We start from the raw sequence: 11,987 nt of genomic DNA on the forward strand, positions 1-11,987 counted from the left end.
GAAGCCGATCACGCATCTTTAGCAGCTTTACCATTGAAGCTACACAGAAAAGAAAGTGTAATTTTTACGGTGTAGGGTCAAGCAGCTTTTTTTTCTAATATTAATATGCTGGAATGAAGAACGCTTCTCATTAAACATCTGATCTTTTTTAATGGGAGGAAGCCTAAAAGCATGATTTGCAACATCAATAATGTTTTAGAAGTAGCTCATCTAATATTAAACTTATGAAATAGTAAAACCTTCAGTAAACATACTGTGAATGGGCATTTCAGGAGCAAGCAGTTTAACGCATGAGATGAAACATATTTGAATATTAATTCATCCCATGGGGCCATACATTGCTATAGCGGTAAGCATTTGTATGTGACTGCGAGAACACTCAATCTGGTTGTAGACTTTCCTGTGTGGAGTTTACATGTTCTTCATGGCCTTGTGTCTGTTCTCCCACAGTCCAAAGACATGTATTTGAGTGTAACTGGTGACTCTATAAAGTGCCCGTAGGTGTTAATATTTTCACATCATAACATCTGTATTGAAGAAGCTTGAAAAAGTAAAAAAAAAAAAAGAACCTGTAGTTGACAACATTACTGTAGAATATTGTGGGTAAATTAAAAAAATGTGATCTTCCATCCATACATATAGAAGCTGACCTACCAACAGGAATATGGACTACATGTGTGTTCCACATTACACAAAATACTCAGCGAAGATTGGGCTACGAGATGATGTAGGATGCCCAATAGGATTGAAGTTTGTGTTGTTAATGATTGATTCAGTTTTTAACATGTTTGGAAATGAAGCACAGATGAACTCAAGCTTGAGGTGATTTATACTTTCTTTGCTGGGTCCCGATAACTTATCTGCAGACCTTATTATTATTCTCTATGTTGAATCCTCTAAGGCAGCGATGTGAAACATGTCAAACAAAGGGCCATGCATCAAGTGGCTCTCACGTGGCCTGCCAAACCACCAAGCAAATTGCAAATACGTCAAAGAAAACTGATTATTTTTCAACAAAAAGTAGCAGACACAACACAACACTGAGATCATTGTGACTAAACTATCATCAGCCTCAAAGCCATGCTGTCAGGGTCAATTTGTAAGGACATGCATAATGCAAAAGGTTTCTTGGACATTTCACTGTATTTTGCACCAGAATGTTTCAAATTGGCTTCATCTCGAGAATCTAGTCATTTTCACTAGTAATTTTTGGGTTTTCTCATATACTCTGCACCACAACAACACCTGTCCAGCCCACTTAATATGAAACTGGACTGTACGGGGCCTTTGAACTAAAATGTGCTTGTCACCCCTGATTGAAGGTCCTGCAATCTCTTCTTTTCATATTCCCACATCTTTGACTCTGTGACAGATCTTCTCCCAGATTGCAAACTTAGATTTATTTGCCATAATGTTCATTAAATGATATGTCTGATAAGTTCCTTCACCAACACGTGCAGCTCCATGGCATCACAGAGAGCGTATTGCATGCAAAACCCTCATTTGAATATTGTTGTTCAGCATAATATTAACGCATCGCATTATTGCCAGTTGATCACTCACAAATCACATGTGAACTGACAAAATCTATTTACACGAGCATACAATTCCTCACTTCTTGTACAGAATCTTACTAAATCCTGTAACAGAGGCTGGAGTGAATCAATGCCAACATCCAACAAGAGGCAAGATGTACCCAGTTTGGAAAACACAGGAAGACAATCTCTTCCTCACAGATTCCTTGCATAATCATTGACTTGACATATGTCCTTTCTGGAAATATAGCATTAAATCCACATGTAACTTGTTACTGTTTACTTCTACTTCTTTACAAGAGCAATGACCAAACACATGTCGTCACCTAAGAATGTATTGATTTCCTTATAGAAACCTTGATGATTGTGATATTAGTTCTATTGGGTCAGTGTGGAGTCAGGACGACGTCCCCACTCATATCCCACTAAATTCAACCAGTGATATAATTAACCCTCAAAATGCAATGCACCCCCTAACCCCCAGGGATCCTTCAACAATGTCAAGCTTTTTTTTCTTAAAGAGAGACAATCAGACAGCTGTTCAGCCAGTTTTTATGGCTTGTTATTTCGTAAAGACCAACATAATGAGACGTCTTGTTGTTTAACTGAAAATAAGATGCCTGGAGGTTGATGTGGAGTAGCACTGTAAATCCATCTCACTCAACCCCCCCCAGCACAACAGCACAGGTCAAGACACACGCCTGGCTAGTGCGGTGTTAACAGTGTGAGCCAGTCCTGATACTCCCCAACCCAGTAAGGACCTCATACTTTTTACATAACGGTTTACATAATCCACGTTTCCTCCCCAGCAGATGCTAATTGTGAGGTGCTGAACTGTCCAGCATGAACATAAATCCTGAAGTTAGTTGGAAAGGACCAGGCACAGGCAGCACTTCAGTAACAGGATTAACAAAAGAAATTCCACCATGTAAATTTTTTTCAAATGAAATTTACCTAATTCTAGCCACTTTTAATATTAAAAGCTCCACATTTAAATTGTGGCCCAATCCAAACCTCACATTTGACAGTTTGAGATAAACCATGTGTTTTAGCTGGGGTTTTTTTAAGCTGTTCTCCCTATTTTATCTGTTTGCAAATTTTCTTTTACCTAACTGGCTACTACATGAAGGCAGGTGACATGTTAAAATGTGATGTGTGTTATTGCAAATGAACACCTCTTTCTATGTTCCATTTGTCAATTGAAACTAAAGCATAAGCATATGTTGTGCAAAAAAAGTTGAAAATGGCATTTAATGTTGATTTGCATATAAGTGCAAAACTGTACTTAGCCACTCCAGCTGCAGACTCCTCGTCTTACAAGAATATGTTCAAGCCTCACGTGTAGAGGAAGTACGGTTCAGCCTCTGGCTCGTCAAAAGTTTCTTGTTCCTCTCTTGGAAACAAGTAAAGCTTCTCGCAAATGATAGCGGTGCTGCTTTTGCAGATCACTGTATTGCTCCCCAGTGCCCGCTATGTGTTGACAACAAGCTGCTCTCATGGAAAACAACCCCCCAATAATTATTTGCAGCTCTGTGGTTTAGAAACGTTAGCGCCGTAGTATAATCAGGTCCATGCTGATGAAAAATATAAGCGACAATGTTACCATGACAAAAAACACTGACAATGGAAGAAGTCTGTGAAACCCAGCGGAGACCAAATACTGTTCTTGATAGGGAACCAACAATTAAAGTTAATGAACATGAAAAATTGCTTTTTGGTTCACTTTTTCAGCAGACAGTGATAAATGATGGATTTCAAATAGGCAAGGAAGGCAATTACCAACAGCTGCGGTAGTGAGGAGAAATGAGTGGATATTGAATTCGAGAGAATCTCAAGCGGCTCATTATTTCATTCTGAGAATAAAAAAGGTTAGAAAATATTCTGTTAAGTACCTATTATTAAAGACGTTGTTTATCAATCTCCCTCACACAGAGTATTTTTGACTGGACCAAAAACAATAAAATCAATGCAGCTGATTACTGGTGTAAAATATCAACCTTCTCTACAGGAAAAGATCAGCATACAAGTTTTGAAGCCGACAACAAATTATGTAATCAAAATGTTTTAAATCTGGTTGCTGATGAGCGGCATTGTTACTATTTAGCTACATTCTTATTTATTGGAGAATCGAAAAATGTATCCACAGTCTCTAGTCTTTAATCAGTGTTCAGTTTTTAATCAGTGTTTCGTCTTTAACCACAATCTTTAGTTTTTAACCACAGTGTTTAGCCTTTAACTGCAGTTTTTAGTCTATAACCATGTAAGTAGTTTAACAATCACGATTAGGGTTATTTATTTACTCTATAGATGCCATGTAAATAAGTTTATATCAATTTGAAGCTGCGAATATAATATTTGGCTTTTTTCTACTTTCATACGAAAAAAAGGTCTTAGTTGTTTTATTTTTCAACCAGTCCCTCATCCAAAAGTGAAGCCAACCACAAATTACTGGTATCATAAACATACATTATTCTTTTCACACTGTTTCAATAGCAAAAGAAAGTCAAAAGGTCTTTTTCACTTTTTGAGACCCCTTATATAAAATCCAAGATCTGACTGTTTTTTTTGTCTTTCAGTAAAACTTTAAATGTGCTTTGGCATCAATTCTGAAACATCAGCGGTGTTGCATTTTAGTAGCTTTTGACATGAGTGAAGTGACATCAGTGAGCAGCCTTCAGCATGAACCTGTCAGAAGCAGTAAAACTGGGGATCAGTCTCCCAAATCAGTGTGTCAAAGCTCTCGTTGAAGTCCGGTTTCAGATCTGACCAGTCATCTGATATGAGCTCGGGAGGGATCATGCGCCAACTACCCTCTGCAATGCAATTTTCACCAATTCTTCAAGATGTGGATATGACATCCTTGCCCGAACAAGTGAATCTGAAAACACAATTTATTCCCTCATACCAGCAAAGTGGTACAATATTCTCTGGAGCCAATTTCTTCTCCTCGTGGAGCGCCCGAGATGTTTCCTTTAGCGATGTCACCTTCGAGACAATCTTTTAATTATGTTAGCATAGGGGTACAATAATCTCTCGACTGACAATCATAGAGAAAAAAAAGGTCCACACAAAGTGAATCCCCACACAGAATAGAGTCAAGTCTCTCCCGTTTAATCAAGAAAAGCATAGTGTAAGCCTTTAATCTGCAAGTCATAGGCTTCGGTAAAATGTGATCCAAGGTGTAACCGGTGAAACCATTGGTGCCTATATACAGCATTATGGTGCAACTTTATACTTTTAAACCTGTATTGAGAGGGATTAAATGAGAAATCAAGGCCTTACTGCTTTGAAGCTGCCGTCTGCTGTTTGTAAATGTGCACTGCTAAATGACTTGCAGATGAAAGCAGTTATATCTGGTTATAAATGTACCCTTTTTTATATCCTTTTAACCCAAGGCTGCTTCAACAATGAAAGAGATGTGACTTCATCAAGGACTCCTCCCCTGAAGATGGATTGCTCAGTCATCGCTGACCTAACTAATCATGGCAGTCACTGAGACAGTCAAATGGGGTCCATGTCGTGGCGTGGTGTGAATTATATGCACTTAAGAGGAATTGTGAAAGGTTTGTGAAAGGTGATGTGGCATTTCAGAAGCTGAGATGGTGAGGCAAATAATAATTTTTGGAGTTAGAGGTCAAATTTGAGAAAAAAACTGTTGGCATTCATCAGTGAGAGGAGGCCGCTGTTAGAAAAGATAATCAAGTGTCCAGTTCTTCATTAGAGCTGGAAAGCTGTCCATTTGAGATAATTCATTTTCCTGACATGTGTCTTCCAAAAGCTTGTAAGAGACAAACTTGATGAAAAAAGATGTGACTAAGATGATGTCCGTCGGGTTTTTTTGAACTCTGAGTTTAAGCCTTCACTTTGGGCAAATGATTCAAAATAATGTGAGCTTCCACAACAATAGATTGGAAAGTGCAACAATGAGCCAAGACTGGTGTTTCTTAGCTTAAATCTGCAGATTTAAGCACTGTATAGAATAAAGTTGAAATATTTGGACAAGGTAGAACATTTTTTAATTTATATCATTAGAGAAACGTTTGACAAACAGTGTTGGATGGCCATGATCAGTGATGGGAAAAGTCTAAAAGCTGACAGAGACATATTGGAAAACTACAGTAACAAACCTTAAAATCTGTAACTCGTATAGATTATCAGATGATTTATATTATACTGGTCTGGTGAACAGGACGTTGGTGTTTCTCATTAACACATAGCCTTCGCAATTGTTTGCATATGGAGTATGAATTAGACTTGATGGCATTTGACAAGTACTCTGTATCAGCAAGTAGTTAAAGGTTAGTACTCATACTTCTACTTGCCCTATAAAAAAAAGTAGTATCAGTGCAAAATTCCAAGCAATGAATGCTCATCCAAGATTATCCTTCATGCAAATTAAAATCAATGCTGCAAAATCTTATCATGCTTCATCAGTGAAGTACATGGATCTTTTAAATGCTTCTTGTATTTTGGTTGCATAAAGCATGCACATTACATTTTTTCTGAGGCCATAAAGTGAATGTGGCTGAGGTCCTGTTGGCTTACCTAACATAAGAGGGATCAAAACAATAATCATAGAGCGTCTCTTGGTGTTCCAAATGTGACTGGACCAAAAGACAGAAAGAAAAAAAAAACAAAAACAACATAATAACGGAAGACTGTTTGCAACAAACCTATATATATTTGCGGTGTGGAAATAGATGTTTTGTGTCAGATGGCATCTTTTGCAAGAGTTGGTAGAACTGAAGTTCCAGCCAAAGCAAAAAAGCCCGAAGGCAAACACTACTTTCTGATATCAGATATCTACAGAAACCATGTTTCTTTTGTTTCATCAGAAAGTAAAACCAACTCGATGAAATAATACAACCTTATTTTTTGAGTCTCTGCTTCTTCTTTAAAATGATTTTTATTCATTTGCCTTGATGTTTTGCAATAAACACCAGCCTCAATGTACTCATCTCACTAAAACTGCAGCAGATGAATCGAAAGCACATGTGTGGTCCGCATCATTGCTTAGTCAACAATGAGCAAATGCTTCATAAGCCAGCCGCAGTCACAGCTCACAGCCTCAGCTTGATTTATTTTTTCCTTCTCTTTTTAATGTCAAAATCAGCTGTGTTCTGCAGCCTCTCCTCTCCAGTCTCATTCTTTGTTCTCTTTGTTGGGAAACACAATCCTCTAAAGGTGAGAGCCACAGGAGCACAAGTGCAGGAAGCTATCTGACGACTAGGTATTCAGAGATATGCAGCTCCTTTGGTACTATACTCTACATGAAGCAGAACATCAGTATTTCAAACAGGCCATTCATGCCATGATGAGCATTTTCTTCTGAGATGATATTTCTTCAACCCGTGACCTACAATGAGGTTCTTGCCTGCTCGTAGGTGAGGGTCGCCACGGTATTGGCAGAGTCAAGGTCACACGACGCCTTCTTGTGACTGTCAGGTGGCTGGAGAACATTTGTATTCAGCTGGCAGAAAGTAGGGGGGGGGGGGGGGGTTGCCCTAATCGCACTAAGGCTATCAAAGCTCTGGAAGCGAGTGTCAAAAGGGTTTGCCGATGGGATGCAGAGTGTGGTAAATCACCTTTCCAGGGTCTCCACACACTCAATGTCACAGAGGTCACAGCAATTATAGGCAGCGCTTATTACTCTGTTTGATTTGCAAGCACGAAACATAACAGATTAAAAAAACATGTTTGCTTACTCGAGTATACACATCCAGTATATGGCAATGTAAAAGCTTTAGTCTCGTTAAAGCCTCCTGACGCACACAAATACTTGATGTTACCTAACTGCAGGTCAAAGCAACTGAATTTTAAATTGAATTCCCCCAAAAATGCTTCAATTTGGGCTGTGCATCGCTTCACTGAAGCACAGAAAAAACACTTACATTGTTCTATTTTCAAGTTGCAAATTGTACAAGCGCCTCTGCGTCACAGCATGGCAAGCCTTTTCTACTTGTTTCAAATTGGAGTCACCCATGCTGACTCATACAACGGCTTCGGATTGCTTGAGATTCAAGACTTTGCAGACTAGACTATGTTTTTCTCTGTATTTACTGCTCTCACTTTTTATATACAAATGGTAAACACACATTAAAAGGAAATCCAACGTCAAGCATCTTGGTGACGTTGCCAGAACACCTTCAATTCCCCAAAATGTCTGAGGCCCTTCAATCAGGGTGACAAGAGGGCTACTTGACTTGCATGAAACCCCAGAGGACATTTGCTCTAAGGGCAAAAACTGCGATATTTCAATGCATTTGGGCCCTTTCGTTTACACTTATATGAAGAGACAAGTCACCGAAAAGGATCATATCTGAAAACTCTGTTTGCATGTAGAGAGGGGGGGATGGAATTTGACATCACAGTATGCTGCAGAAGCATCATCAACATCATATGTGTTTGACCTGTGTTTATAGTTTGGCCACTGCGCTGACAACAGAGGCTCTTAAAGCGCTTGTTTTCACGTTCATGCAAATGCTTTTGGCTTGTTTGCATTTGCATGTCGAGGAGCAGAGGCTTTATGCTTCTCGTTACACTGCTGCCGATAGGTTTGGCATGCTCACTGTAGCTCTTCTCAAGGTTTTCATGAGGATTTGTGTAAATTAAATTTTGTTTGTAAAAGATATGGTTTAAACATTATTTCTGAAAATGTTGAAGAGGAAATATCAGTTTTTTGTAAATGTAGCCTCAATAAACCTGCCTTTTCCCCAATGTCAGGCTTAACTCCAGCCCGCTGTTCATATTTGTTTTTCCCCTTGCTGTTTTGTCACCTGTTTGTATTGTATTCACTTAATCCAATATGGAAACTACAGTTAAAAGGCAGAAAAGAGAACAAAAGTACCAAAAACCCAATACATTTACAGCCGAAACCTGGCAGTAGAATGAAAAAAGTAAACATAATACGTGTCATTTGTATTTCACCCATTTATTTTGTGATTACAGTTAGATCACTGGGTATGTAAGTGAATTGTATATAACGGTGGCCTTGTTGGCCCTCATCTCAGGTAAGTTTTCATTGACCAAATAGAGCAAGTGTGGCCACGGCGCTCTTTACTTTTCAGTAATCTCTGGTTTATCTACTCTGCAGGCATTAAAATGAAACTGATTGATTTCATGCCATCGCTGACATATGGATTTTATACCATTGTGCAATACACTGGTGCAACAGCAAAGCTTGTTACAACACAAAAAAGAAACCCCACAGATAATTATGAATAGAAGCGCTAGACTATACAGAGAATATTTTATCGGTGGGATACATTGAGGCCCAGAAGGGTCTGCCTTATCTAAAATGTGCAAAAAAAAAAAAAAAAAAAAAAAGCGTCAGTGTTTTTTCTACACGATAACAGACAAATGCAATAAAACATCCCATCATTCTCTCCACACGACCTCTGCGGGGATTACAACACCAATTGTATGCAATGACTGACGCATGCAGTGCCGGATCCTGCCTCATCGGTTCTGCACCGTGGCGCCATCAACATGGCGCCGGAGCTTCAGAGCTTCATGTCGGATGCATGGGGAGCCGTTATTGAGTATTGATGGTTTCACAAGAAGTCGGTAAGACTGAGCATTTCTCCGTCTCCTCCTGAGCTTGCCTCGAAAGCTCTGGCGTCGTAACAAATTAGAATCTTGACACGACTTGATTACTCTCCCTGCCTGTTATGACGGCTTTGTGGTTGAGGATCCCAACGGCTATATTTCTTCCTCTGCACACAGTCTCACCTGCTAATGAGGAGGATGGCGAACACAGTCCCTCCAGATCCAGCGAGAGCCATGGCTGCTGAAGGAGTGAAGATGCCAGCTGGAGTTTATCTGAAATATGAGCACACAAAGGACAATAACATGTCATTTAAAAGAGCTGAGAGCAATAGCAGAATATATGGATTTAATTTCCTTTGATGAAGAAATTGCATCGCAACAGTGACGCAAGCTTATACTGTAGAGCTGAACCAGTGACTTCTACTGTAAATCTCTCCTTTTCGGCTGGAAAGCACGAGAGCTGGTCCGTGTTACAGTTCCACAAATATTTTCCTTTTACAAAGATGACTTCTATCTCCCATGTAATGGTGGTCTCTCTCTCTCTCTTTCTCTCTCTCTCTCTCTCTCTCTCTCTCTCTCTCTCTCTCTCTCTCTCGTTATCGTTCTCAAAAAAATAGGACAGACATTCCTGATGGATTTCACAATGAGAAACGGTGCTAACATGCCTCGGGGACATTCTCTGAACAGAATTACGACCCCTCATTAACGATTTCACCCCAACTCTGAGCCCCGCGCTGAGCTTGGGACTTGGGCGAAAAGTACTAAAGCAGCTTCCTTCTGAGTGAGTCCTCTCTTGTTTCTTATATCCCCCTGCGTTCCCACACTCGCTGCCTCTCTTAAGATGAAAGGTGGCAGAAAAACCTTCGGAGACCAGGGCGACTTAACCACTCGAGACCCGACAACCACAGACGGAAAGCTGGGGGCTAAGGAAATATTTAATGTAAAGTTGTAAGAAAACTTCTGTGGCAGTGCTGTTAAAATTGCCTTTTAGTGTGGTGCAGGTTTTAAATATAGCAGGACCTGTTGGTTACATGTTTGGATTTGGTTACATAATGGACAAGTTGCAGTTTGTGAAGAAACCTACTCAGCCGCTTAGATTTCATAATCCCTCCCCCCAAAAAACAATTAGTAGACAATTAGTAGAAGCTATTGGTAAGTTTCATTGAAACACAAAACACCTGAATTTAATGTTATCATTTTATAATTATGATTAAGATAATTAAAAATTATAGCGAAACATAAATTAAACTATGACTGTCACAGGTGTGACAGTCAAAGGCTGCATATAAAGATTAAATACTACATTAATCTGAATCCCAGTCGCTGTTGACAACAGTATTTGTGGTAATGAAGCCAGGGTTAAAAATAAGATAAAAATGTGTTTTACCAAAATATAAGGTGTGTATGTTTTCATGATTGTTTTATCAGACAAAAAAGCTATACTTGCAGTGTGTCTGATTACATGGAAATGTATTTATAAGTGCATTGAAAAGTAATACTAATAATATAAATTGGATTTTGTCAACACAGACACACCACTTTGAGCACAAAATGTCAGTATCCTTCATACTGCACATGCACACCACGGCCATAGTAAATACCGGTAGTTCTTCTGCACATGTGCAAGTAGATGGACAATAATAATGTGTGCCATGATTCCCTGTCCATATCCTCCTGGCACTTGGTAGTTTTATAGTTGAAAATCACTGTTTATAGCAATTCAACTTAATCGTCTGCCAATGCAAATGTATGTGTACTTGTACATTGTTATTGTTTACAGCATATTGTTTTCTGCAAGTGTAGTTTCAATACAAAAACAACCAAAAGCACCAATTCTTGACCTGGCATGCTCACTACATCACTTTTAGCATTTTTACCATTTCCGTGTAAACTGACATTGCTTTCAAAATGTTTTCATGTAAACACAAAACTTTTCTGACAAAAAATAAATGCAAAAATTATGTGTTTTCAATTAAAATGCGGCTGTGTGAACAAGGTCTGACTCAATGCAGGGAAGCTCAGGCGTTTTATGTCTTTGGGGGCATCATTTTTGTATGAATTCGTTAATAAGACTGAGGGTGTGGATCGCTGATACTGCGATACTCTGTTATAATGATCTACATTGTGGTTGCTTGGCTCACATGGCATCACATAGGGTTCAATAGAGGTCACGTGTGATTGACTTTCAAAGCTTCAAATGAATCTTGGTCAACCTCTGTGGTCCAGTTGACTTGATTCAATTGCTTTTAGAGGCTGATCAGGGGGCATGCTATCTTTCACACAATCCTGACAGATAAACCCTATTCCCCAAAACAATTCTAACCTAAAACCACACACAAACTTCCATGGGAACAATTCTTATACAAACTGCTCGCTTGCCATCGGAAGCAACTTGGAGTTGAATGTGTTAAACAGGGATACTTTGGCCCAGGATTGCTGGGGCTTGACCACCAGCCTTGAGGTTCTAAGAAAAAATGCGAAAATACTCAAAACCATTGTGCTTGATGGTTTTCGCACTGACATCTTTCCTCAATGTTAATTGTGATCACTTCAAGGTCTTCTTGACCCCAGATTCAGTGAAGCAGGGAGACATTTTGTACGCACTCAAAGATCATATGTCAATAACATGAGTATCACACTGATGGTCCCACATACTTAGGCTGCCGCTTCTAAGGTGGGTTTTCGCCCCCAAACCATCAGGACAGAGAAGTTTAACTTGGTTTGGAGATGTTTCTGACACATACCCCCTGCATTGAGGTTTTGATATTTCATGCTTGTTTGCTTTTATGAACAGCTCATGAGTTTTTAAAATATACAATGTTGATTTTAAGAATCAAGCCGAAGATTTAACTTCTGAGGAAAATGATCTGTGGAAATAAATGAACAATCCTGATTTGGTTTTCT

The 11,987-nt window shown here is 39.2% G+C and overlaps 1 protein-coding gene across 1 annotated transcript in view; it reads right to left on the reverse strand.

Annotated features, from left to right (window-relative positions):
* LOC308138179 (gamma-aminobutyric acid receptor subunit pi) overlaps positions 1-9,319 on the reverse strand; it is a gene marked incomplete at its 5' end in the record, with an annotated part of 53,001 nt that extends 43,682 nt beyond the window's left edge. The window contains one exon of the mRNA XM_080507191.1: positions 9,267-9,319. Within this exon, the coding sequence (XP_080363317.1) occupies positions 9,267-9,319 (53 nt within the window). The remainder of the gene's footprint in view (positions 1-9,266) is intronic.
* Positions 9,320-11,987: the final 2,668 nt, after the last annotated feature.

Source organism: Blennius ocellaris (assembly GCF_963422515.1).
Source record: "Blennius ocellaris genome assembly, chromosome: 13".
NCBI classification, from domain to species: domain Eukaryota; kingdom Metazoa; phylum Chordata; class Actinopteri; order Blenniiformes; family Blenniidae; genus Blennius; species Blennius ocellaris.